We start from the raw sequence: 27,488 nt of genomic DNA, 5'->3' as shown, positions 1-27,488 counted from the left end.
GTTAGGCAGAAACATTTTGCAGAAAGTTATAAAAAGGGGGAGTTGGCTTGTGTTTGGATTTCAAATTACTTACTGTATGGGTACCAGAGATTAACTCTGGATTTGGCCTCCACGAGGATTCTATCAACATGGAATGTGCAAGAGAAACCCATTATCTCAATGTGAGGCCTCTTTTATTGATGTTCTTGTAGTCATATTAAATTACTTAGCTGTCAGTTCAGTTAACCTCTGTATGAGTCATAAAAGGTGTTACATTGAAGTAGCGCTTGTAATGACAATACAGAACATCAGCAACTTAATATTGGTGAAGACAGTATCAAGTTTTCAAACTGTGCTGTTAATGCATGGTGGAGGCTCTTGCTTGTATTAATATTTTTTAAAATTGTCCAGGAGAACAGATTGTTTCCTTGCTCCAGCACCAGTTCAAGAACTGCTTCTAGGTACTTCTATATAGTAAGCTAATGTATATTGGGATGGATCAGGAATGTGGTGCAGCTAGGACCTTCAAAAAGTGAATAGTAGTCTTTAACTTGGGAATTGGTATGAAACAGCCCAAGGCCTTGGTCCTGCTGGGAATATTGCTAGATTATGTGACTTGGTAAGTGTTATTGGATGTTCTCTTTAAATTACTTGTTTCTAGCACGTCTCCAATCAAAGTTTTCAAAAGCTACATTTGGAGATGCTGTAATTTGGTGCCTCTGTATTTTAGTTCTCCTTTTTATTCCAGAAATAATTCATAATTAGTTGGTGCCTGTGTAGTATATAAGTTGCTGGGACAGAGCAACTGGAGCTCACCACCATCGTGCTGATTCGAACCACCAACTTTACTATTGGCAAGGCCAAGAGGCCCAGTGGTTTAGACCACAGTGCCACCTGCATCCCTATGACTCAGCCCTTGCCAGCCTAGCAGTTCGAAAGCACACCAGTGCAAGTATATACATAGGTACCACTGCAGCGGGGAGGTAAACGGCGTTTCCGTGCGTTCTGGTTTCTGTCACGGTGTCCTGTTGCACCAGAAGCAATTAAGTCATGCTGGCCACATGACCTGGAAAGCTGTCCGTGGACAAACACCGGCTCCCCCGGCCTGAAGTCGCCTTTGACTGGACTTAGCCGTCCAGGGGTCCTTTACTGTATCTAGTATCAAAGTAAGAGTTCCAAATTGCTAATATAGAAAATATTCTGGCAATATTGTACATCCAGAAAAGCAGACTGTTTTTTAAGCTGCAGAGCTGTCACAATATATAGAATCTGTTCTCCATGTGGACTCAGAAACTAATAAGCAATGAATGTGAACTGCTAGATGATGCCATATTAATAGAATATATACTGTAGTTACCATTTTGAGTTTATTTTAGTAAATACTTAATGCATTTCAGATGACAAAATCCTCAGATGTGTTTTAATAACTGGCATAAATTAAACTGGTAAAAATGAAACCTTAGATCTTTTAATCCTGTTAAATCCAAACATTCACTAGACTTCTAAAAACATAACTAGCTGATTACTATACTTTTGGCTCTTGAGAAATATGTTGCCACTCTTGAAAGAATACATCACTGGGAAAGCTTGTTTAAGCCTCCTACATGTTTGGCAGATACCCGGTGCAAATATTACCAGACTGGTTAGAAAAGGGATAGATAACTGACCAGTGTGAACTGTGCAGGCTGTAGTCCAGCACTCTAATGAATAGCTGCAATTGTGAAGTCTCCACAGCAGCCGCTGGATTGTTGAAAACCTGATTGTAAGGATTTCTTCATAGAGTATCTCTCTCTGTTCTATGAAAAAGCTTACTTGTATAGCGTGCTAATTGTTGCTGATAAAGTATTATAAATGGTAAAACTGAGCTCTTGAGGCCTCTTTCATAATAGAACAAAACCTTGCATTAGCATCAACATTGATAAGGGTCTCTTTATGCATTGCTCTTATATGCTTGAAGGGAGGGGGAATAAAAGGATTATGCAAATTGAAAACAGTAGGTACTGCTCATATCCTGCTGTTACTGAATTTCATCCTTTAAAGTTGTGTTCTTGAGCATGCTCAGAACAGCTACAGGCTTTCATAATTTCAGCCTCTAAAATAGCAGTTTGCCATGTTGAAGTGATTTGTGGATGTGGACCAGAAACAAATGCAAGTGGGAATCCTGCATAGGCCCGAAGCATTCCCACAGGATGCAGTGCTGCTTCATTCTTCTTTCACATCTAAAAGTATAGATGTAAAATAGAAACAAAGGTAATAAAATCTGTAGTGGATGACAAATTCTTAATTTTACTATGTAAATTCAGTTCTATAGCAGTTAATGACTGCTTCCTTTAAAATCACCTTCTGATCCGTGAGTGCAATTATTATGAATGCACACTGTGAGCAATGCAATCCTTTAAAAGTCTCACTATTAAAATGGGTGGTGTGAAATATTAGTATCAGAGGTTCTAGTTCTCAGTTCTGGGGCCTATGTGGAGGGAGTGATTGAAGGGAGTGCAATGGAATCAAATAGAAGGGTGCATAATGCTTGCAAGCGTTGAAGTAATCTGGTATAAAATAAAAGTTTAAATTATGATATTCTTATCTTGTAATGCCAACTTTCTAGAAGCTTTTTCGCTTTTCTACTTTACAGACTTTAGTGGGCTAATTCTGCATTGAAATGAAACTTGCAAGCAGCAAAACAAGGGAAGTCTTGTAGTATTATGGTTCCTTTGCTAAAGCTGTGTCAGATTTCTTTTTGGCAGGGAGAAATATTATCTTCAGGTTATTAGAATAACATCATCTTGTGCAGCTCAGATGCACACATTGAGCCTTTTATTTTAAGAACATCTAATAACATTTAGTACCAGTGCCACAACTATGTAGCTATTTTCTCCCAGCCATCTATGTCCTAACATAAAGACATAACTAGTGTTTCAATATCAGACAATAGTTAAGACTGTTCTTAGTTTTTTTCCAGCAAGGGAATATTGCTGTATATTTCAAATACTTTATTTGACTTGGCAGACCAATTTTTCTATCTGTATTCATTTAAAAAATGGATCTTGGGTGTCAACATGCATACTTTAAATGAAGCAGGATCTTTTGAAGCAGCATTTTAAAAACTAGTTTCAAAGAAAGCTTTTCTGTTAACTGCTGAGAGCCTACTGCATGTTTGCTATGAAACCAGAGTACATTGTAAAAAAATAATCTGGGGCATATTTTACAGCTCCTAGTTGGTTTTTGTGAGGCCTGAGGCAGGCCTTGTTATGCCTTGTTGCTGCCCCACTTGAGCTGAGCATGCCCTAGTAAGGAGGCAGCAGTCTGGCAGCTGCACATTGCAGTGGAAGGTTAGCAATATTGATGGGCCATTATATTATAGCTATATTTCAAAGCTACTGCTTCTCTTGAAGCATTTTTGAAAAGCTTCCGAGCCAACTCCAGGGTCCCCCCAAAACAGTTTGAGTATCAGTGGCTTAGTGCTGACCAACATGAGAGCTGTTGTACTTGTGAACTAGGAGTGTTATTCACACACTAAGGTGTTGTGTATGCCTTCCGGAGTGGGACGTTTGGAAAACCAGTCTAGTTTATGAAAGGCAAGCTAGAACGCAAAAGTGTTTGCAGAAAATGCAGAGCCATATAAACAGCTGAAGGAGGAAATGAAACAGTAACAGCAGCAAAAAGAAATAGGCCTGCTTTCAGACCTTATTCTGTGTGATTACTTAGCAGCAAAAAAGGTCCCCAAGACATCCAGGTTTGCTGAATAAATGCTTTGTGGGTGGGTTTGAGCCTGTATGCCTTGGCAAGTAGGCAGTTTGTGTGGATTGCATTTATAACCATTCTGTTGTTGATGTGAATAAATCAAAATACTGGGGCATGCTTAACATGGGGCAGGTCCCATTAGATGCCATGGGATTTTGCTATACAGGAGGTTAAAGAGCTGTATAGCAGAATGGCTTCAACCCTTTACTAGAACCCTTCCCTCAAATTGCTGTTGTATGCTTTTCATGTGTCTCTTTGATTTATGCCAAAGAGCATCATCACCAAATAGATACAAGTGAGACTTGCAACAGAAGATTGCAATGATTCATTACTTCACAATAGGAGTCTGCAGTGTCTGTCTCCGGCAGGCCTTTAAGACATGTCCTAAGCTTGTGAGGATATTGTACTTAGGAGCAAGTCACAAGTAAAGACTAATTCCACATTTTCTAGGCCTCCTGTCCCCCTAGTACTATTAACAAACTAGTAATTGGTATTTTACTTTACCCTCTCTTGATCCTTTGACCTTTTCCTTAATAGATGGGTACCACTTATACATGTATGTTCTAGAATGTTAGTACAGCCAGTAGCCTGCTGTGTGTCCTGCCTCTTTGGGAGTTGGCAGCAATTCTACAATATTCTGTACTGGCCAATTCTTAGGGGGCACACTACATCTGTGGGGTTGTAGGAAAGGCCTGAGGCCATGCCATGTGCTCGTATCAGTCATGTGTGAAATCAGTTTTAGAGGAGCCAGTAGTATTTTAAAATCTGTGTGACCGGTAGCTGATTTCAAGGTTTTGGCCTACATGTCTTTGTTTCACTGATTTCAGATGAAGCGCTTCTTAAAGTTCCATCTGTAAGTGTGTTAAGTATCCACAAAGGAGAGGGCCTTCTTCGTGGTGACACCCTGGCTTTGGGATATAAGACCAACATTAATAGCTTTCCAGTGCCAGGTTAAGACTGTTTATTTTACCAGACTTGTAATATTTATTGCATTGTTTTAGTAGCTGGTTGAATGACTATTATTTTATATTCCACTAGGTTTTAATTTTTATTGTCTTTAACATTGTATTAATACTTATATTTTGTGTACACCACCTTGAAATCTATGTGTAGTTGAAGTTATGGTTAGACTTTGTAAAAACCAAATAATTCTGCAAATTCAGGTTCCCCTAAGCATGCTGATACCCTCCCTATTATTTCTCTGTGGACAATTCAGCGGGTGCTCACCACCTGAGTTTGCTATTAAAGGGAGCAATATATGTTCTCTCCCACCCACCCCATTTGGAAGGGAAAAAAAGGTCAGACCTGAAAAGTCTCCTCCAGACTAACAAAACAGCTATTGCAGCAGACATGTAGAAAAAGGTGATTGTATTTCTGTTTGGTTTAGATATTATTTTTACCTAAGCCACCCTTAGGGCTCATGTCAGGTAACTAGTTCCTTTTTGAAAGCCTCAAGACCAATGTTTACTTTTGCCACCCTTCTGCAGGTTTAGCTCCTGCTACCACAATACAGCCCAAAGAAGGGAGATCCCGGCCCTGGTTTTCCCAAGTCTTATAGGTACAGAAATCTCATAACTTGAGGCAGCAACCAATTAGGATTTCCATGCCCTCCCCTCGGTTGGAGAGAAATAATTAGGACCTCTTCAGGAGTTCTATTACCAAATTATTTATGACTTCAAAAGTCAAAACCAGGACCTTGGGTTCTGTGCCATAAACGTTCTTACCACGTGAACTTAATGTTCAGGCACATTATAGCTTATTGAGGGACTCTTACATTATTAGGCCTTCTAAACCAGTAGCTCACTGTCCTTCTTATTCTATGAAACACAGCTTAGACAACAACAGTATCAGGCAATGGAAAGTATTTTGGCATGGGAATTTAAAAAGTAAAATAGAACAAAAACTGGTGTGTTAGTGAGATTGATGAGAGAACACTTAATTTAGTGTAGTAATACCATCTCTACTTGAAGTGTTCTGCTGACTGCTTACGGAAGTGGAACAAGAAGGAATATGCATAGGTTTTTGTTCCTCTGATAAATATTGGGTGTGAAACCAAAAGCACAAATAGAATACAAATATGAATAGCCCTTTTCATTTTAAATTGAGAATGCACACTGAAACACCATTTTAAGTTTCTATGAAAAAGCAGTGAGATACAGGTTATCTGGATAGAAACTAAACTTAGTTTGTACTCATACTCGGTTTAGCCATTTCCCATGAATCCCGTGATTTTTCTGCTGGAAGGTTAAATGGTCTCTTCCTCTGCTATTTTGGTGAGTAGTTCCCCAGCATTTTCAGTAATCACTGTTAGTAGAATTATTTATGGGGTAAATCCCCCTCCCCAAATCAAGAGATGACAACTATGAACATCTGGCTTCTTGAGTTATGCTTTCATAAAAACAATAGAACAGTCAGCCAGCTGGAAAAGAGACTGCTTTTCCTGATTACAGACACTGGTTGCAGGAAATGAGACATGGACAGAGTACTCACTATCCACCCATAATTAGACTGTAGGATGCTTTGAGCATTTTTTGAAAGAATAAAGCCATAGAATTCAGAGTGTCAGTGGAAAAACAGATGGATATGAATGTCTTTGTTCAGATGTAACACTAAACTATGGTTTAGCACAGCAGTGTGGAGTTTCTTGCCCAAAGGCTTAGTTTGGCTCGGTAGGAGCCCTAGCTTGGGTCTATGAAGCCTTTCCCCCCCCCCCAAACTATGCCATCAACTGTGGGGCTGTACGGGAACAATCAGGAATCTTAAAATTGTTCTTTGCCAAGTGGGACATGTAGTCCGTGCCTATTGAACTAGGTGACAGTTGCAAGCCCTGCTGGGATCTTTCTTCACTCAGGAGCTCCCAGCCGGACCCAGTCCCTGCCAAAACGGTGCTTGAAGTTAGTGCAGATTGGGGCTTGAACCCCTTCCTGGGATCTTCCTTTACATCATGGCTTGAACTCAAGGTGCTTGATGGAAACATGAGGTTGATTAACTTGCATTTTTTCAGCTATGTGCATAGACATTCAATTAGTATTTATACATAATGAGTACCAACAGAATTTAAAGATAATACTGCTATTGCAGTGTCAGGAAAAAAACCATTAGAAAGGCATAATTGAAAATCTGGTTCTGTATTATAATGTTAACCAAGGGTTTTGTGTTGATGTTGATTGACTCTGATTTTCTGTAAGCTTTAATAGTCACCCAGGAGGTTTGGAACATAAGGCATCCAACTTTCAAGTATGTTATTTTATGGAAAATGCTATAATATTGCCCTCTTTTCCAAACACAGATGGCCTGTATTTGGAAATATACATTATAGAGCTGTTCATATACAGTGGACCCTCTGGATACGGATTTAATTTATTCTGGGGGGTCCATGCGCATCCCAAAAAATCTGTAACCAGAGGCGCAGCTTCTGCACACACACAGAGTGCAATAGAACGCTTCCGTGCATGCGCACAAAGTGCTTCTGCGCATGGCGAGTGGTGAAACCCGGGAAAATACTTCCGGCTTTGCCGCTTTGACAATCCAAAGATTACATATCCAGAGAGGTACGTAACCCAAGGGTCCATTGTACTGCCTTTCTGCCAAGGCACCCCAAAATGTATTTTACAAGTTAAAACTCTAGATCAAAATAAGATATGATAAAAAGAGCAAAACAATAACCTTATTAGTAAAACTGTTAAAAAGTCATTTAAAAAAGTCAAATAATAAATAAAATCAGCAATAAGCTAAGCACAGTAAACATACTACATATCTGGGTAGGCATTGTATGCGAAAAAGATGGCAGCCAACAGGTCTCATGTGTTGTTAAAACCTCCACAGTAGCTAAGGTTTTTTCTCTCCCAAACTTAGCATAGTATAAGCATACTTTTGTCCTGAACATAAGTTTCCAAGTATGTTGCTAATTCAGCTATCTAATGAAGGAGTCAAAGAATTGCTTTGTATTCTCTCCAACCAGCAGTTCAATATATCCACAGTTTACCCACATGTATGATCTAAAAAATAATTATATGTAGAACAGATAATATTTAAACAGTACCTGGAGTACTTTCCTTGAGTGCTTGGTGAACACATTAACCCCACTCCCACTGTTTCTAATCTCTTCTCAACTTGCTCTTCAGTTCATTATAGTTCATTAATAGAAAAATGTGAATGAACACCAGTGGTATTGCTTACTTTCAGAATTTGGATTCAAAGAAACTAGTCATATTTAAGGTAGAATGTCACATCAACCAGTAGTCTTATCAATATGATGCCTTAATTACCATCTCCACAAATGGCTATTTGCTTTATGCATGACACTTTGTAGTTCAGCATGGGCAGAACATATCACATAAGAAGTCTGTGCCAGTGTTTTGCCTGGCACAGACTGATAATCCTTCTTTGAATACCATCTGCATCACAGGGGAAACTTACATGTACAAGGGAGAGGTCTTTCCCCATTGTGGTACCCAAGCTATGTGATTCCCTTCCCATGGAGGTGTATGCCTGTTTGCTATCTTTTAGACGCCAAGCAAAATCCTTTTTTTATTTACCCAGGCATTTTGAAATGTTGTTGAAACAACTAAATTAATTTAAAACTTTAAAAATCTTGACTATTATCCATTGCTTTCTTTGTATTGTTTTTCTTGTTTTTAATTTAAAACCCCTTTAAATCATAGGTACAAAGTGTTTATATTAAATGTGATCTATCCAGAGAGGTAGCGATAGATCGAAAGTGCTAGCCACTCAAGGCATTCAGAGGAAAATGAAAAGAGAAAAAGCACAGAGGTGGGGAGGAGACGTATAAAACAAGGAAATGGTGTGAAAAGAGGAGACTGAAGCAGGTAAGTTGGTCCAAAGATGGGGGAGGCAAGAAGAAAGGGAAAACAAAGCTGGCTTTAGTCCCAACCGGTTGAACATTGACAGTATTGTTTTCTTGTTTTAAAGGATTGTCAGTAGCAGGTAGCCAGCTGTTCAGGGGCATACTTGCACTGCTTTCTGGCTTGTATTCTGAATAAGTTTTTACTAAAACTGTATTAGGAACATGGTATGCCACACCTGTTTTCTAGAATACTTTAAAAAGTAAATATGCTAGTTGACCCAGGCCCTTCCTTTAGCCTAATTGCTAGTGCGATATACTTCAGCTGCCTCTTTCATATTCTAAAACTGCCAGCCTTGAAGCACTGAATACTGTATCTCGTTAAAAATGCAGGCCTCACAGTTTGAAAAGATAATATTAGGATCCAGGGTCAAAATATTATTAAAAATGTATAACTACTTGAGTGGGATACAATGGAGGAAATGGTTAAACCTTCAATGATAAATTGGGCCAGGGACGTGGGACGCAATATTGATTTTGCACTATGGGAGCAGCTGGGCAAAGTAAATATAAAGTTTACAGCATGCTAAACACTAAGAGAAACATTTATTAAGATGCTGCATAGGTGGTACTTGAAACCAAATAGAGTAGTAAAAATGTCAAAATCAACAAAGGGCAATTGCTGGAAATGTAAGACAGTAGAGGGATCCTTTTACCATATGAACTAAAAAAAATGTTTTAAAAATCCTCTGAAAACCTAGAAGCATTGACAAAAAAGAGAGAGAAACTTGTTCCTCTATGCAACAACAGCTGCACCATAATATGTTTTTGCATATTTTAATCAAAGTGATCCAAAATGCTACCTGAGCTATATTCAAGGTTTGGGCATGCAGTGGCGTTTCCAACTTAAATATGGAGCAACCTGTGGTTTGGGTTTAAGTTTTTTTCCACTTCTAGAAATGCATCTGTCCAGAAAAAAATTTAATATCAAAATGAATGAACATTGTGCAACATAAAATTGGACAAATGACATAATACTAAGCAAATCTTAAAGTCATATTTTTTTCAAGTGACTATCCCTATGATTTTTTCACACAGCTTTTCAGTAGTGCCAAAGTTTTCAGTGCTTTTATATTTTGTCTTACTCCTAAATTAAGTTTAGATTCCAAAATGAGGTGTATGCTATTAAGGCTCCATTCCTTAAAATCTGTACAAGTTGTTTTTTAAAAGAAAAAGCAAGTAAACATTTGTTTGAATATGATGTTTAAACTGCTTTATCAATCTTCTCCCTGAAAAATTTCTATTCAACTATTTCTGGAAAAACTCATTTATGCTGCACATAAAATTTGCATGGCATTCTTTGCCTTTTACAAGTGTAAGTCAAACACGTTGATCTTTGTGGCAGTAGAAAAAGTTCCCTTTCAGAATTTTCTGGAGCAACCAAATAATTGCATAAATCTGTGCCATATTGCAAACTGGTTTTGTAAGTTTATTTCGGCTCCAAAAGCAGTTTACTACATTTCTTGGAGAGCTCCTGTCCAAAAGTTTCATGTCAGGAGGGCTTTGGGCTTGTACATTTCTCTGAGTTGCAGCCATTCTGAAATGCTCTTTAGAGAAAACCCTAATTTAGTTTCTGTGGTTAATATTTTGTTTTTGGATTACTTCATTAGGATAACAGCCCTTCACCTTTCATACATAATAAAAATAATCACATATGCGTAGCTGAAGAAAAATTGGCAGTTGTAGCTGGTGTCGAGAAAACAAAAGTTTTATTTTCTGCTTCTGCTGTCAGTTGGCAGGAATTTTGGAATGAATCTGAATGTGGATAGTGGACTAGCTGAATTATTAGTAACTCATGAAAACAATTGTCAATTTTGTAGACTAAGAATCAAAAGTTCAATGACTGATAATTAATGTTGAGTCATTATTGATCTACATTTAGACATTTCTGCACACTATTGTGCTAACTGAACGTTGTACACTCTCTCTTATCCCAACTCTGCATACCATCCCTTCCGCACCCAAGCCTCATAAAATATTGGGGAAAGTGGTTAACAACTATTTTGTTACAAGCTAATTCTTCCTGAGAAAATGTCAGTCTTGTTACAGACGTGACACGAGAGAGTGTTTTTGCTTTATTTCAGGAGCTATATGTTTGCTTTCTGTTTTGGATTTGCCTTGTAGCGTGATTACATTGAAGCTTTAACCTTGTGTATGTGTGAATTTCGTACTTGACTCTCTCCCAAGCTATTGCTAAGTCGTTGATTAGTGGAAGCAAGCACATCAAGCCCTGCTAGCATAAGCCCCCCAAGATCTGCTTTGGGGGGGGGCTGAAGAATCCCCCCCAAACAGTATTCAGGGGGAGGAGAGGGGAGGTTGTGCCACCTGGCAAGCTGATGTAACAGTCACCTTTGTATGATATTTAATCCCACTTCTAATGTTCAATTTTGAGATAACAATTGCATTTTTATATATACCATGATTCAGTCTCAATGAACTTGCATGCACCCTTCCCTCTCCTCTCTCAATATGGTTGCAAGAAAAGGAGCTCAGTGCTATCATTTTAGTTTAATTACTGTACAGTGGTACCTCGGGATGCGAACGGGATCCGTTCCGGAGCCCCGTTCGCATCCCGAAGCGAACGTAACCCGTGTCTGTGCCGCGGAGCAACCCGAATTTGCCTAACCCGAAGCGTATTCATCCCGAGGTATGACTGTATACTGTGCCACCCAATGCCTAAACTGTGGTTGATATTAACTGTGGCTAGTGGAAACAAGCTAGCTTCATAAAATCTGGTGTGAAATTGACTCGCTTCCTCTAACCATAGTTACAGTGAGCATCTGTTTGTGTTGACACTGTAGTTAATTTTAAACAGAAGCAAGTGCTTTTGAGCTTTCGCAGTCACTTGTTCTCATAATGCTATTACAGTTGCCTCCCCACTTATGCAGGGGTTATGTTCCCGAGTACCACTTGTATAGGTGAAATCACATACAGTGGGGAACACAAAATAGAAAAGCCAGACTCTGCCACAAATCCGCAAAACTCCCTCCAAACCTCCTTTCTCAAACTCCAACTCTCCACAGGCCTCAAAGGTTGGTGCAAAGGATCCTGAGATTGCTGGCCATTTCCCCACTTTTGGGGGCCATTTTTGCCCTTTTAATGCCTTTTTGCAGTTTAAATCAGTTTATTTAATTATTTCCTCGTGCTGCTCAAATATGCAGTCGCTCTTAAGTTGAACGTGTGTTAAGTGGGGAGACGTTTGTATATGACTTTGTCTGGAACAGCCCACTGAAAATTGGGATATGGCGAAAAGGTTGCCTTGTTGAATTCAGGTGTATCAAATGTTATGAGTATTTTGTAGGCTTTATGTCAAGATTAGAGAGGTTCTTTATGGAACACTGAAACTCAAATAAAGAATTTCTTGGCTTGACTCTTTTAGAAAGATTGTTACACAGTATACCTGACTTCTAGGGTCTCCTTTCTCTTGCTATTTTGTGAAATGACTTGTGAAATGTGCAAGTGTGTCTTTGCCGTTTAAGACTATAAATATTCTTGGTCAAAAATATTTGACCAATGTGACAGACTTGTTTGTTTCCAAATGAGCAAATATGAATCCTTCAGTTTATGGTTTCATATTTCACTGCTTGAATTTCCACTGTGTATGTCATCTTAACTTTATAAATGAAAAGTTGTAAAAAGACACGCTTATATAAGAAAACATATTAGGAGGAAAGCCTGCTGTTTGTGAGCTAGAGTATGTTATATGTGAAAGCTAGAAGGAAGTCACCATGTATGGAGGTTGTATCTTCTTAAACATTAGATGCTAGGTAAAAACAGGAAATGCTATCACTGTGTCCTGCTTGTGAATGCCCACAGGCACCTAGCTAGCCACATTTGGAAATGGGCTTGCTGGCTGATCCAGCAAGGCAGTTCTTTTCCTATCTATGGAACTTATATTTTTACACACTTTCTGCTACATGTGTTAGTGAACTCTCTATTTTGTACTACTCTATACTCTACAAGCTGTTGCAGATCTTTGTGTGGGGAGCTCTACATGTTGAAACCTAAAAACTTAATATTTTCCTTCAAGCAAATTGTTATCTGTTCTCAATCTTGTTTCATTTCCTGGCTTTCATAGGAATCCTTCAGCTACTTTCTACCAAGTGTTCCATTCGAACAAGTTACGGGAATCAAAGAACCTCTGGGATAGGTATGAATACTTAAGTATGGAAAAAAAGCATACATGCTGAAGTATGCATGAATGGCTTTGCACTGTGCAGGTTTCTCGTCATCAAGTAGTATGTTCACTTCAACATACCTCTTCTGCCTACGTCCTTCACTTAGCTGCTGTGACTTGACTAGAGCAGCCATAGTATTCAAAAATGTCAGTCAAATGGTTATTCGCTTCTGGGCCATGTGGATTCTGGCCCTGTTCCATGCATCACGTTCTTTTTCTTCTGTAGTTGGCAGAATAGTCGTAGTAATTGATTTATTTGTTATATTTGTATGCCACCCAGTAAAAAGAATGGCATACAATAAATAAGTATAAAAATTATTTAACTGCAAGATAAAACATAAAAGCAAAAGTAGCTTAAAACACAATTTGAAAATAAAACTTGCTGCAACCCCAAAGTTAAAATGCAGATTTAAAATTTGAAAGGACCAGTATGAATAGAAGACCAGGATGAATAGAAAAGTCTTTACCCAGCACCAAAAAGCCTAAGAAATGTTGTTGATCAGCAGCACCAACCTGGCTTTTGAAGACTATCAGTGGAAAGTATTTTTGGAAACTGGTCACTTAAATTGCAGAATGAAAACGCAGCATATGTGGGGAATACTTTGATAGAAAACCATTACAATTGTGCAGCTATAAATTGGAATATAGATAGGGAAAACCTTTGTAAGGATTTGGGCAAAGCTAGACATGTGGCGAGAAACTGCAACAAATTCCAACTTGGAGGACATCACTTGTAAAAGTTGCATTACTAATTCAACATCTGCAGTTTGGCGTTCTCACAATATTAATATTATAGATAGAAAGCTTGGTGGCTTTTCTGGCTTACAGCAAGTTTTCTACTGCTATAGCTTTCTATAGTGTGTTCAGACATTTGTATTTGAACATGAAACACCATCATTTGTTTGCATTTGCCTTACTGAAGCAAAGAAAACATAATGGCTTCTCTAAAGCTTGCTTTTTCACATGCTTGCTCACTTCAGAAGGAACGCATTCTAGTTTGAAGAATTACAGGATTTAAAATCACAATAGTAGTCTGAAATGCTGTCATCTTCTGAATTAAGAATAGAAGATCTCTTAACATTTAAGGGTTTAAGTGCTGTATCTAAACATGCCACTTAAAGAGGGGATTCAGGAACAGCAAGAGTTCATTTCTGTATATCTTTTCTATAACATATCTAGAGTTATGGAGTTTGGTTCAGTGGGGCGGGGGAGTTTGGACAGGGGAACCCACAGTGTGTAGTGTGCTGTTGTTGGGGAATTGAAATGAAGATTAGTGAAAATAGCCTTTTCCAGCAGGAGCCTCTGCTTAAATTCCACAAATAGAAAAAGCCTCTCTGTTTGTAAAAGAGCAGCTTTGAATTCAGCCTGTAGACTTTCTGGTTAAGTTTACCATCTTAACTAGAAAATGTTTGGTATTTCAGTAGTATTAGAGTTTCAAATATATGAATATTTTATGAAAGGTAATGTTAAGGAATATTTTTAAAACACCCTGCATTTAATTCAATGTAGCCATGATCCCAACATTTCCAACGTTTAGGTGTGAGTGATGCTGCTTATTTATCCAAAATGGCACCACCCATGCCCACCCGAGAGAGAGAGAGAGAGAGAGAGAGAGAGAGAGAGAGAGAGATATCAGCAGGCCCAAACAAGGTTTGCAGAAGTACAGAAAAAATCTGGTGAGGGGAAAAAATAAAGTGAGAGAATCCTCAAAACAGACTAGTAAGGACTGACCCCTCCTTAGTAGCCATAGGGTGCTGATGGGACAAGGAATGTAATGGAATATCCTGCAGGAGGGAATGACTGGCCTAACTGGAACAGTAAATCTGTGACATTTTTGCAATATTATTTTCAATACCTTTAGATACCTGTTGACCAACATTTATAAGGAACTCTAGAGAGGGCTTTGCCTTGGAAGCAGAGTTTAGGTATTTTCATAACAAAGCTATCTGTAGATTCAAGTACACTTTTATGAGTTTATGCACATTATTGGCAATCAAGAGCATGTTCTACAGTTATAAAGGAAAACAGGTTGCATCCTATGTTCATTTCTAGCCATTCAGTAACTTTTGCAGTGTAGGTAGATTCCAGCCTTGTATCTTTTGCACCAAGATGTTATCATGTATGAAAGTTGCCCCATTGGCCAAATCTGTTCTTAGAGCAGTATTGAGCGGAGCTCAGGAACGTGAAAACAGGATGATGTGTTTTGATTGTTCACTTTTACTGCCTTGCATGACTTGGAAAGCAATAACTGAATGCATGGCAGAACTGAGTGGTGTATAAGCCTCCTAATACTGAAGTTGAATGACTGCAACCTGCCAAGGTTCTCAGTTGATCTCCTATTTTGTTTGTCATCCAATTTGATCTCTTCTGGAATAAATGGATAACTTTTCTACGTAAGTTTAAATGTTAAGAGTGACCTATATATTTGGGATATATTCAAACAAGTTTCCTGCTTGGCAGGGGGTTGGACTCGATGGCCCTTGTGGTCTCTTCCAACTCTATGATTCTATGTTTCTATTTCACAATAACAGCAGGGGACTATTCATATAACAGAAAGCTTCTTACCTTGTAACTTCAACTGAAAAGAGGTCACTAGCAGTAGTTCGTAAATTAAAACAGGCTACTGCTAGACAATGCACCCTGTTAAATCACTAATGAAGGCAAGTTGCCATCGGAGGCAAGACCTGGAACACAATATTCTACAATACAATTTGTTCCCAGTTTGAGGCAAGCTAATTCTTTATTCATCTCTGGTGGGCTAAATGGGAGTTGCCCTAAAAACTTGCAGCTTGCCTTGAGGATCTGTTTGGTTACAAGGTTGTTTCACTCCAGATTGGCCCCCTGGACAATAAGAGACGCCTGCAGGAAAACAGTTTCATCACATGCAAAAATTCCCTGAATTTTAGGGGGAAGGGTATGATGTTTGCTTTTCCACTCTTTAACAGTTCCTTCGCTGCTTGCCAGAAGTTTTGTAGCTGAAACATTATCACTACTTTCCTGAAGCTGTGGTGGTGTGCAGGGGCTAGCGTTGTCCAATTCTTACAACTATTCTGACATTATAGCATGATAGTATTCTAGAATCTCCCAATTTCCACTATTTTTATGGATGTCGAAAGCCACACAGCATAGGGAACAGTAGAAACAGGCCATCTTTGGTTTGGTAGATTAGGTGGTAACTTTCACAATCTGGTCTCTGCCTAATCGCAGACCTCTATAATAGAACTTTTTCTTTTAGCCTTCCTTTTGAAAAGAGATTTACTGCGGTTGTATTGATGGTTTCCATGAGGGTGTCATTTGAAACTGCTGCTAGAGCTATTTTTCAGGTCTTACAGGTCAGTGGAGTAGTACTGAACTTCTTTAAACATGCAAAGTACATTTTCAGTAAAAATGATTGTGCTGCAGTGCAAAGCTTGACGTGTTTATACTTTTAGATGGTCGGAGTCACAAAGCAAACTGCCTTGCAGCTACACTTACTCAATGGATAAGGTCTATTCTCTTGTGTCTGGCAATTTTCTGGGGAGTGTTTTGAAACCCACAAAATTACGAATAGTTATTTGCAAGAGACTGAAACACCATGTAGCAGAATGAGCATTTTTGAAGACTTTTCTTTAGACTTTTTATATTAATATTTGCAAGAATACCTTTGATAGCTACATAGTTCAAATCTTTTTAAAATTGAAGATGATGACTACCGAGGCATCCTTTGGGAAGCCTCCATGTTTTCTCTGGCTCGCCACTTGAACGCTTGTTGCTAGGTGCATTAGTCTCAGGAGGTTTCCCTGTCTTAAATAACTCAAAATAGATCGGGGAGGGGCATAGAGTAGGTGATTTGAAAGCAGACTTCTTGAACAATATTTTTTTCAAGTTGTATTAAAACCAAGTTTTTAATTTGGTTACTGGCACTAAAAATCCTGGAGGCTACTAGTGCAATGAGGCAGCAGCTTTGGGCCATTGACAGCCCTATATAGAGGCCAAAAATAAGTTTAACTAATTAAAAAATTGAAAATTAATCACCACATTGATATTAGTCAGATTTTATTAATAATTTGTCAGAATCTTTGCCAAACTGCTTTTACAAATGTAGTTTGGAAGACCAACTTAAAGCAGCTCTCTGAAGACAGCTTTCTGATTTTAGTTTGTCCCCATATTAAATAAGGACGTTGCTGCCGTTCTTAGTTCCTGCAGGAAATTTCAACTACAAAAAGAATGCGCAGCAAACGGTGCTACTGAAGCTTCTGGAATAGTCCGCAGTTACAAAAGGTACAGACTGAAGTCTTACAGGTACTGCGTGACTTAAAATTGTTTTTGGTTTAAGAAATCCCTACATCAATTACAAGCCTTGCATTTGAGATACCTACATGTAACTGAAATGCTTTTGGGCTCACTAGCATTGCTTTGTATGAAAAATTACACTTGCATTCAGCTATTGAATTTCAATCTATTTTGTTTCATGAATGGGTGCAACTCTTTTGTTAACACATTCCTAATTAGATCAAACATTGAGAAAAGAGTTGACTTAAATTGTCAGCACACTGCATACTTGCTTGTTGAAAACTCAGTTTTGTGAGTTGCCTAAGATACCTGTCACTAAAGTAGCTTACTCTAGTGACTGTGGAGTGTCTTATTAGGCAATTAGTATGGAATTTAGTACACTTTTCCCAAAGTGATATTTTGTGATACTTAATGCATTTTTATGCCACCCCTTTAACAAAGTGATTTACACGCAGTAGGGAAAACATTACTATTATAAACTGCAGTTAAAGCATTTTCAGTGGTGAATGAGAATATGAACTGCCCATTCTTGTTTTCCACTTCTTGTGCTTTTTCATTGCTCTTGATTATTGCAGTATATTCAGAAACCTTTCAGAGTTATTCACAAACTTAACTTTCAAGTTGGGGGCTGTAAACTGATATGAAGAATAAAATCTTAAATAGTGATTCATATCATCATTTATCTTCCCAGAAATTGGAGTGCATTGGTGTGGGCACTCAGGTCTAAGAGAAGTGTTTCTGGTAGCTGATCAAAGCGGAAGGTGGCTAATCTTTACTAGGCCAGCATAAAGCAAAGTCCTCATACTTCCTACAGATAACGTCACAAATGTTAAAACGAATGTGTGCATTTTGGTGCGTGTGTGCAGAGTAAGCTGACTAGGTATTGTAGGAGAACGACAGCTGCTTGGGGTCAAGGAGGAGCACAACTGGAGCCCCCTTAATCTCCCCCAGAGCCTGGGGTGAAAGGCAAAGCCTGTTCTCGCTGTGTTTTCTGCATCCAGGTACAACTGGCTTGGGACTCTTAACTTCCAGCAGCTGCTTCAGCAGAAGAAAACTGGTGGGCAGCAAATGGCTTCCTTCCCCCAGAGCTCATGGACAAGGCTCTGTTTTCTGCACTGAAAAATACATTATGCACTTAGGCATAAGAAAAGCATTATTCCTCTGAATTTGCATAATTCTGACATTTTTGGTGTTTTGCGTAATGTGTTCCACCTTTACCAGTCATGGTGGAGAAATAATCCTGCAGTCCTGCTCCCAGCGCTGTTTTTTTTAAAGGCATTTCTTCTTATTTATTCAATTTAAAAAGAAAGATAATACAATAAATTGCTTAAAAATGAAACACACAAAAGATACAATTTTGGGCTTCTGCCTTCACAATCTCTGGAAACAATGAGCATTGTTTATTGGAGGGTAATAACATATCCACCTTTTTGTTGATAAAAATCAGGATATTGTCCTCTGCATCTTACAATATTTTCACATGAAGCTGAAAAGTTACTAAGTATTCCAAATAGTAGCATATTTCACAGGGGGCATTTGAAAATCGTTTTCATAATTTATATATAAAATTAACTTTTGTGAGGTAGTTAAAAATGAATCTTTTTGTTTTTGTTTTGTTTTGTTTTGTTTTGTTTATCCCCCAGTATACCTTAATTTTCCAGCAATAGTTATAGACCAGATTTGACTGTAACCACAAATCCTTATTTAACTCTTCTAAATATTTCCATTGTCTTAAAATAGCCATCCTCACAGCTAACAAAAAATATAATTTCAATTCTTTATCAAAATCATCTTCATCTGGCATATTCTATATCCCTAATAATGCCATTGAGGGAGTTGGTGTCATTTCTTATTTTGTTGTCAAATTAATTTCTAAGAATACCAGCTTCCCCAAAGCTGCCACTAAATGACACTCCCACCATAAGTGGAATAGGCAGTGCTCTGATTTGTAGGATTTCAGGAGACAGTAAACACACACACTTTCAAGAATATATTCACTCGGTAAAGCTAAATACTTGCTTTGGAAAGCTGTGGGAGGAGAGAGCTGGATTCAGTTCCTGCTATCACTTTCTGCAGAATTATGACGCATGCAGCCCTCCTCGTGACCTTCCTGTCACATCAACTCGATAACACATTAGAGCAGCATAGTCGTATAAAGGTGTAGTATAAATGATGATAAATAATATTTGAAAAAGAGGTTCATGGCGCTATAAAATTGGTACCAGTCCTGAGTATAATTTTTGAGCTTTACTATCTGATCCTATATCTTATGGAATGGTAGAGTAGGGTACAACTTCAGCACCACAAGTTTATAGTGGAGTACAAATCAAAGCTAAATAATTCACTTTTAACTTACTTGTTATTTAGGTTCAGAGTTTCCTCTGAAGAGCTGGATATGGTTTTAAATACATTTGTCCAATTCAGTATTGCTTTGTCTTCTACGAAAATGACTTCTATATAGGGCGCTCCATCCTGTTCCTCAACCACACAATTTTTCCGTTCCCCCTGCCAGCAGGTAGCCACAATATGTGACCATTGAGCATTGGACTGTTTTGGATCCATTGCTTGAGACCCCCCCCCTTTCGTATTTCTTCCCTTTTTTGTATTTCTGCAAATATTCGGGTTCCACTGAAGTTGCTGGTGCCTATATCTTGTACATAGATGGTTTTATGTCAGCTGGTCTGTATGCTTGTTGACACTCTCAAAGAACAAAGTTTAGTGAGGCAAGGCTTATCCTTGCAGAAGCCATGCTTGTGCTGCTTCAGCAAGGTTTGTTGTTCTACATGCCTGGTTATTTTATCTTTAACAAAACTTTCCACCTGTTTTCCTTGGACAGCTGTTAAGCTAACTAGCCTGTAATTTCCAGGATCCTCCCAGGTCTCTCTTTAAAAAATAGGTGTTAACATTGGGCACTTTGCAGTCCTCAAATACAGGGACTGTTCTAAGTGACAAGTTAAATGTGGGGTTTTTTGTGTGTTTTTTAATCTCCAGTTTCACATTTGAGTTCTTTGAAAACTCTTGGTGACTGCCATTTGGACCCTGTAATTTGTCTTTTTATTCTGTCCATTAGGTCTATCTAGAACTTCATTTCTCATTGCCACTGTTTGCCTCAGTTTCTCACATTCCCTTTCTGGCCAAGTTAGTTCAGGCAGGAAGATGTAAATAATTCATTTAGTTTCTCTGAAATCTGCTCCTGCTTTACCACACCTCTGAGCCCCTTGTCATTCAGGGTTCAACCACCACTGCTACTAATGTTGTCTTTTAATGTTGATGGTTTTTATGTTTTTAGCAACGTACCCCTCAAATTCTTTTCTAAAGCATCCCTTCTTGTCAGCTTGCATTTCTTTTGCCAAAGTTTGCATTCCTCTTTTGTTCTTTTTTGAAGGAAATTACTCTTTCTAATTGCATTATTGACTCTGCTAATTAACCATGCTGGCATCTTCTTCATCCCTGTGGTACCTTTCCTGATCTCCATTAGGGCTGGGCAATAATTGGTTTTCAATATCGCAATATATCGCCAGCTAAACATGATATATCAATATATCACGATATCTGAAATAACGAAGGAACTACGCAGAGGCAAACAGGACAATGTCCTGGCAACTGCTACTACTTAGGGGTCTAAAATGGATAAATGACAATATTATCAATTACCGCACACTAAGTTTCATCAGCAGGCAAGTCAAAATGCAGCCCATCAGGACTTTTGGTTTTGGGCTTCGCTACCCAATGGTGGTATTCAGGACAATCCAAAGTACGGTGATGAGTCATAGTGAATAAAAATAATCTAGGACTGCCAGCTGCCCACAGGCCTGCTAGGCAGAAGTGGCAGCAGCCTGGCAGCAGGGGCACAATAATCAGCAGCCTGCAGTAGAAGCATTGCCACGGCAGTGGGCGGCTGTGGCAGAAGCGGCAACAGCCTACGAGGCCTTGTGGTGGCGGCAGTAGTGGTGGCCTATGAGGGCTTGTAGTGGTGGCAGGAGACAGTGGCAGAAGCAGAAGTGGCCTGCAAGGCCTCGCTGGAGCAGGCTGCCACAGCTTCAACCACCGCCTTCCACTACCGCAAGGAGGACTTGCAGGCCACAGCCACTTCTTGCCACCACTGCGAGGCCTCGCAAGTCCCATTGCTTGTGTTGCCACAAGGCCTCACAGGCTGCCACTACTATTGCCATCTCCCGTCGCTAGTGCAAGGCCTCACAGGATGCCGCTACTGCTGCCATCACCTCCTGTCAGTGATGCGGCTCCCCGCAGGCCACCACTGCTGCTGCTGCCAAATCCTGGCACCTCTGCGAGGCATCTCAGGCCAGTGCTGTTACTGCTGCCACTTCCCATCGCCACTGGGAGGCCTCGCAGTCCACTGCTACTCCCTGTCACTGCCTTGAGGCCTTGCAGGCCGCCGCTGCTACTACCTCCACTTGCCGTCATTGCATGTCTCGCAGGCCGCTGCTGCTATTGCCGCAGGCTGCCACCGCCACTCCCTGTCATCACTCACCGACCACCACTGTTTGTGCCACTGCTACTGCTGCTTCCTCCAGTTGCCACCACAAGGATGCGCAGGCCGCCACTGATTGTGCCACCACCACCAGGCTGTCACCGCTACTGCTGACACGTATCGTGGTCATGTTTCTGCCACTGCTGCTTCTGCCTCCTAGCAGGCCATTTTGACTTGCCTGCTGATGAAACTGAGTGTGTGGTGACTGATAATATTGTCATTTATCCATTTTAGACCCCTAAGTAGTAGCAGTTGCCAGGATGTTGTCCTGTTTGCGTATGTATAATTCCATCCTTATTTTAGTCATTGTGGTAGATTGCAATGATGATATTGCTGGTGATATTTTGATGTTTAGTTGGTGATGTGAGGTTTAGCTGCTGATAAAATTTGCAACGTTTAGCTGGTGAGTTACCACGATGTTGAAACCCAGATATCGCTTAGCCCTTACACACATTGTGATTTGTGATATATTGCCAGCTCAAATATTATGAAACGGTTATCACAATGTGTACTTCAAACCGGTGTTGGACGATATATCGATATATCGCCCAGCCCTAATCTCCATATGTGCTCCAGTTGAGCTTCTAATGCTGTGTTTCTAAATGACTCCCAAGCAATTTGGAAAGATTCAATCTTCTTGACTTTGCCTTCCTTTTTACCAATCACTTATTTTGGGGAAGTTTCCTTTTTTGAAATGTGACCATGGCGGATTTTGGGGACAATTAGCTGTTTACATGTGTACTTAATTTAATAGCAATATGGTCACTTATTCCCAGCTGATTCAGTAACGTTTATATCTCATACCAGGTTCTGGGCACCACCTAAGTCAAGGGTCACCATCCTTCTGGTCAGTTCCTTGACCAACTGTTCTAAGGCACATTCATTTGGGATATCTAGATATAAATACTTGTTTATTTAGGTTGTTGTTATTATTTATTATGAATTTATTACCTCTGGTCTCAGGTTGCTTTATACTTGTTTCTAAACTGGACTCTCCTTCCTTGGAGGTTTCTAAGCAGAGGTTGGATGGCCACCTGTCATTGATGCTTTAGCTGAGATTCCTGCATTGCACAGGGTTGGACTAGACGACCCTTTCAAATCTACAATTCTCTGATTCTATGATCATAATGTTCATATGTTTAAGTCTCTTTGAGTTTCATTTAAAAATAATAGAATAGAAATTTTATGCTTATGCCTTTTTTTTGTAACTGGAACATGTGTAGTCAGTCTGTCTGAGGATAGTTGAAGTCGGCCATTAGTACAACAATTCCTGTTTTGGGTGCTTCCTTGATTTCGTTCTTCATTGCAATATCTTCATGAACATTTTGATCAGGGAGCTGTTAGCATGCCCGCAGAATTATATTGCTCTTGGTATCACCACGTATAGCAATTATGTGGAGGGGTCTGCCCTTTTGAGAGTTCTTTTTCTTGAACTCAGTGCCCTCTTCAACATGAAGAGCAACACCATCTCCGCTGAGTCCCCTTCTGTCCTTCCTATAGGGTCCATATCCAGTGATAACAGGGTCCCACTGGTTATCCATTGCACCAGCTGTATTAACACTGTCCTCTAAGACCAGGCATTCCAGTTTGCCCACCTAGGCTCAGAGGCTTCCAGCACTAGTGTGTAAACACTTACAGTTTCCCTTGTCAAGGGTGTGCAGGACTCTGGAAAAATAAAACACATTTTCAGTATTAAAGCTTCCATTTCTTACAGTACCTATTAAGTGTGCCAACTACCGTATTTTTCGCTCTATAACACGCACCGGACCATAACACGCACGTAGTTTTTAGAGGAGGAAAACAAGAAAAAAAATATTCTACACGAAATAGTGGATATATGATTTTTGTGGTTCATGCTGTGGCCACAGACATGTGATCTGACAGTGAGTTTGGAGTAGCCCAATGCAAAAATCCTGAGGATCCATGTGGATCCATGCTTTGTAACTACGGAGGAGGGAAGGAACGGGAACCATGGATCCTCTGCTCACGACTGCAGCAGACACCCCCCCCGCCACCTGCAGGCATTCGCTCCTTAACACGCACAGACATTTCCCCTTACTTTCTAGGAGGAAAAAAGTGAGTGTTATGGTGCAAAAAATACGGTATTTTTAAAACAAAAGACAAACAAAAAACAAGAATGTAAGGGCCATAGAAGATCTGGGGAATGTTCTCTTGATACGCAAGGTGTATGAAGACTATTTGAAAATGTAAACATGCAAAATATTAAAAGGCTGCTTTTTTAATAGGGTATGAAACCTCTCAAACATAAAAGCCAATTTCCTTTCTTGTCTGCTTTTGAAGGGGGTAAAACTTAGTTTTGCTTCCAAATTCAAATTAGCCCCCTAAATCAGCCTCCTAAATATAGAAGTCCATATTTGAACATGGATATTTAAACAGTATGCTCTTCAGCAATATTTGAGTGTTTATATTACTGAAAAGTTTATTTTAGACATGTTCAGAATAATTGTACCAACTCAAAGGGAAGGATATAGTTATTGGTTCTTCAATAATCACATCTTTTGTGATGAAAACATAGGACTTTTAAGTAAAACTATTCCATCCACTGAAATGGGTCATTTGTTTCCTATATGCGCTTTGCATATCTGTGAACACTGCTCCATGACAATAATAACAACAACAACAACTTATTATTTATACCCTGCCCATCTGGCTGGGCTTCCCCAGCCACTCTGGGTGGCTTCCAAAAAAAATATTAAAATACTGTACTACATCAAACATTAAAAGCCTCCCTAAACAGGGCCGCCTTCAGATGTCTTCTAAAAGTCTGGTAGTTGTTGTTCTCTTTGACATCTGGTGGGAGGCCATTCCACAGGGAGGGCGCCACTACCGAGAAGGCCCTCTGCCTGGTTCCCTTTCACTTGGCTTCTCGCAGTGAGGGAACTGCCAGAAGGCCCTCGGTGCTGGACCTCAGTGTCCGGGTAGAATGATGGGAGTGGAGACGCTCCTTCAGATATACTCAATACAGAATTGATTTTTGTTTTGTCTTTCAACATGAGTAAAAATTGCACAGTAATTCTAAAATCATACAGGTGATCTTTTAAATTGGCTCATTTTTGAATATCCAAGGAAGACGTAATTTCAGTGTTTCTCTCATTTATTCGTATAAACATTTAAACGTTTCAGGAAAACATTACATAGAAAAGGTGAAATTAATTTCCGCTGTACACTTATTTTTCACTTTTGAGGTAAGTTGGGACAAGGAAACCAGCTATTCATATACTGTAATTGTGTTTCACCTTGAAAGGTTGGCCAGGATCAAAGAACCACACAACTAGTTATTTGTGTTTCAGACTTGCGTGTCTTGTACGCTGTTCTGTCCCAGTGCAGAAGGCAGACTACTTTTGAAATAGTTGGGAATGTTAAGAGCAGCATTTTGAGATGCCACTCTTATTGGAAATGTGCGTTTCTTTGGTTTGCTTATCTAGTTAAGCTCTCAAATAGTACAAAATGGCTGGTATTGGTTCCTACATTCACTGAAAACCATTTACTGCTAGCTAACGCTGGCATTTCTAGTTGGAATGACCACTTTTAATAGGCTTCGCTTAATCTTTAAGAATGGCCAAACTGGGGGGAAAACTATTTTCAAATGATAGAGCTTGATTGGAGTGCTGTGACTGGAAGACAGATAGGTTTAGAATAGTTCTTATGCTGCTTCTTGTAAGGTCCAAAGGGTAGAGGCTTTGAGCATAGTCAAACTTTTCTCAAACAGTATTCTAGCATAAGGGGTGAAACAGCCCTGCATGAATAGCAGGTGTGTCTCCATGTAGAAGTGCATTTTTTAGAATAGGCCATAGAACACACATAAACCTTTAAAACTTACAGAGTCCTTGCTTCTTTTCTCAGAGTTGGACTCTAGTTGCCCCTGTTTAATTACTTCCTTTTAAACATTTTATGAAGGTTGTTTAGTAATGCTTTGTGAGTAGCAACCTGTCTTGTCTTGTTGCTCCCCCCTTTTATTTGAAATACATTAAGTGTACATTAATAAAATGGTCAAGAAACTGGCGTTAGAAGTTGTGTGGTACAATACAAATCGATATATTAAGTAGTCATTACTTAAATGGCGTAAACTTGCTCTTCTTGCAATACACAAAATGAGTAATTCTACATAACATATTAAATATGTTCTGAACTAAGCAATACTGCACGTTTGAGGTTGACCTCTGGTGCTGCAGCGGCATCATTTGAAAGGAGAAACAAGTTCTCAATGTTGGGGCAGGGTTTGTAATAACATATAATCCAATTATGAGCATTTAAATTTGTCTTCTGCTTGAATGCTGGATTATGAAAAAGGAGTAATCACATGTAAACTTTTTCAGCAGGGAAAAGTAGGGTGGGTGTCAGAAATGACAAGTAGATAAAACTTGTTTGAGTTGTCTGCTGCTGAATACAAAATGCCACATTTGAAAATATGGCAAAATGAATTTCTCTCCATGGTAAACCTGAGCTTTAAAATTTAAAATTGGCAGTTATTGAATTGCAAATCTCCTTACTGAACTCTTAAGATAAAAATTTCTTAGTTGGCAAGTAGAAACACTTCTCCTCTTGCAAGGAAAGGCACCCAGTTTCACTGAATCTCCCCATCCAATCTTCACTGGTCTTTCATGGCAGCTCTCTGCACCGCATCCCATAATTCTCAAGAGGACCTTCCTGCCCCTAGGAGCAGCTGGGCGGGGGACTGCAGAGGTCAGGGGAAATCCGTGATACCTAGCAGTTCTTCCACTTGCCTAATGCATGCATGTAGCCTACTTTATTTATGTAGCATTTAGAAAGTATAAATCCTAATTTAAAATAGTAAGTTGCAAATCCTCTTCTAATTACAGAAATGTGCTTTCATTTGTTTTGATCAATAAGGGCCAGGATGACGTGCCTCTAATTTAACGCTTGTAGACTTAGTCACAATGTTATAAGCCATTTTGTTTGGTCTTTGTCCAGAACAGTGGCATAGAATTATTGATTTATTTTTTAAACTAAAAAATAAATAAATAAATGTGAGCACAGGGTCTCTGACCAATTAAATTCATGTTGTGCTGTTGATGGTATGACATCTCCTGCTTACAAAACTAGGCCACATTGGGCTTTTGAAGAAAGCTCCTCATCGGGCCAACACACTGAGCATCTTGAAATGGATTTAAGAGTCCTCTGTTAAAGATGATCTCTAATCTCTTGGGAACTACATGTTTTTAAGTTTTATCACATGCTCCAGGTCAACAGTTGTGCCCCATTCGGTGTTATACTGAAAAAAGTTGAAATGCAAACATCCAGTAGCTTTTAAAAAAAAACAACCAACAAAATTGGTCTCATTTTTCTGTGTGCCGCATGTTGGAGGTGTCCAAATTACAGTACATCCTGCTTATAGTATCGTTTGAATTGAGACATAAATGTTGGCTTTCCGTCATATTGGATAATATCTAGGTATATACTGTATATACTGGCTGTCACGGTAGACAAAACAAGTTTGCATCCAAATGCCACTTTAACATACACAAAAGCGGTTGACTTGGTTATAATTGTGAACTATTAAGTTACACAAAAAGGGTGCTCAGGGTACCAAACCATGACAACCAATAGGATAATGACATCACTATCTCATTGTACTCTCTTGAGAGGCCTGTTCACTGCTTAAACAAGGGCCACAGTTTGCGTAGATACACCTTGGGCCCCATTCTGGCAAGAACTAGCCATGTCTAAGTCCCATTGAAAGCACTTAAATGCTTAACACCCATTGATTTTGATGGGACTTAAATATGTCTAACTTTCTCTGGAATTGAATCTTTATGATCTGAGGATATAATTCTTTTCCATCTTGTTCCTGAGTATATGGAGATCCAACTGACCATCCTTAAAGGTTTGTAATTATTGCTGAGATACATAAGAAGCAGCTTGAGCACTGAAAAGCATTATACATAAATGCTGCATTTTTGTTGTTGTGGGAAACCATAATA

The 27,488-nt window shown here is 39.3% G+C and overlaps 1 protein-coding gene and 1 long non-coding RNA gene across 3 annotated transcripts in view; one reads left to right on the top strand and one right to left on the bottom strand.

The window, feature by feature from the left end:
• The window catches only part of TSC22D2 (TSC22 domain family member 2), a 36,625-nt gene that overhangs the window by 5,723 nt on the left and 3,414 nt on the right, over positions 1-27,488 (top strand). Inside the window, exon 2 of one of the 2 annotated variants that reach the window (XM_082224116.1) lies at positions 12,663-12,734. The exons of the other annotated variant lie outside the window; for it this stretch is intronic. Within the exon in view, the coding sequence (XP_082080242.1) occupies positions 12,663-12,734 (72 nt within the window). The remainder of the gene's footprint in view (positions 1-12,662; positions 12,735-27,488) is intronic. 2 annotated transcript variants of the gene reach the window in all.
• LOC309533404 lies at positions 17,462-27,391 on the bottom strand. Its single transcript, XR_014220218.1, has 2 exons — positions 23,627-27,391; positions 17,462-23,258 (listed from the first exon to the last, which is right to left on the bottom strand). It is a non-coding gene; the product is annotated as an uncharacterized lncRNA (long non-coding RNA).

Source organism: Podarcis vaucheri, assembly GCF_965113315.1.
Source record: "Podarcis vaucheri genome assembly, chromosome: 5".
Lineage (NCBI taxonomy): Eukaryota > Metazoa > Chordata > Lepidosauria > Squamata > Lacertidae > Podarcis > Podarcis vaucheri.
This window is presented reverse-complemented; position numbering and strand designations above follow the sequence as displayed.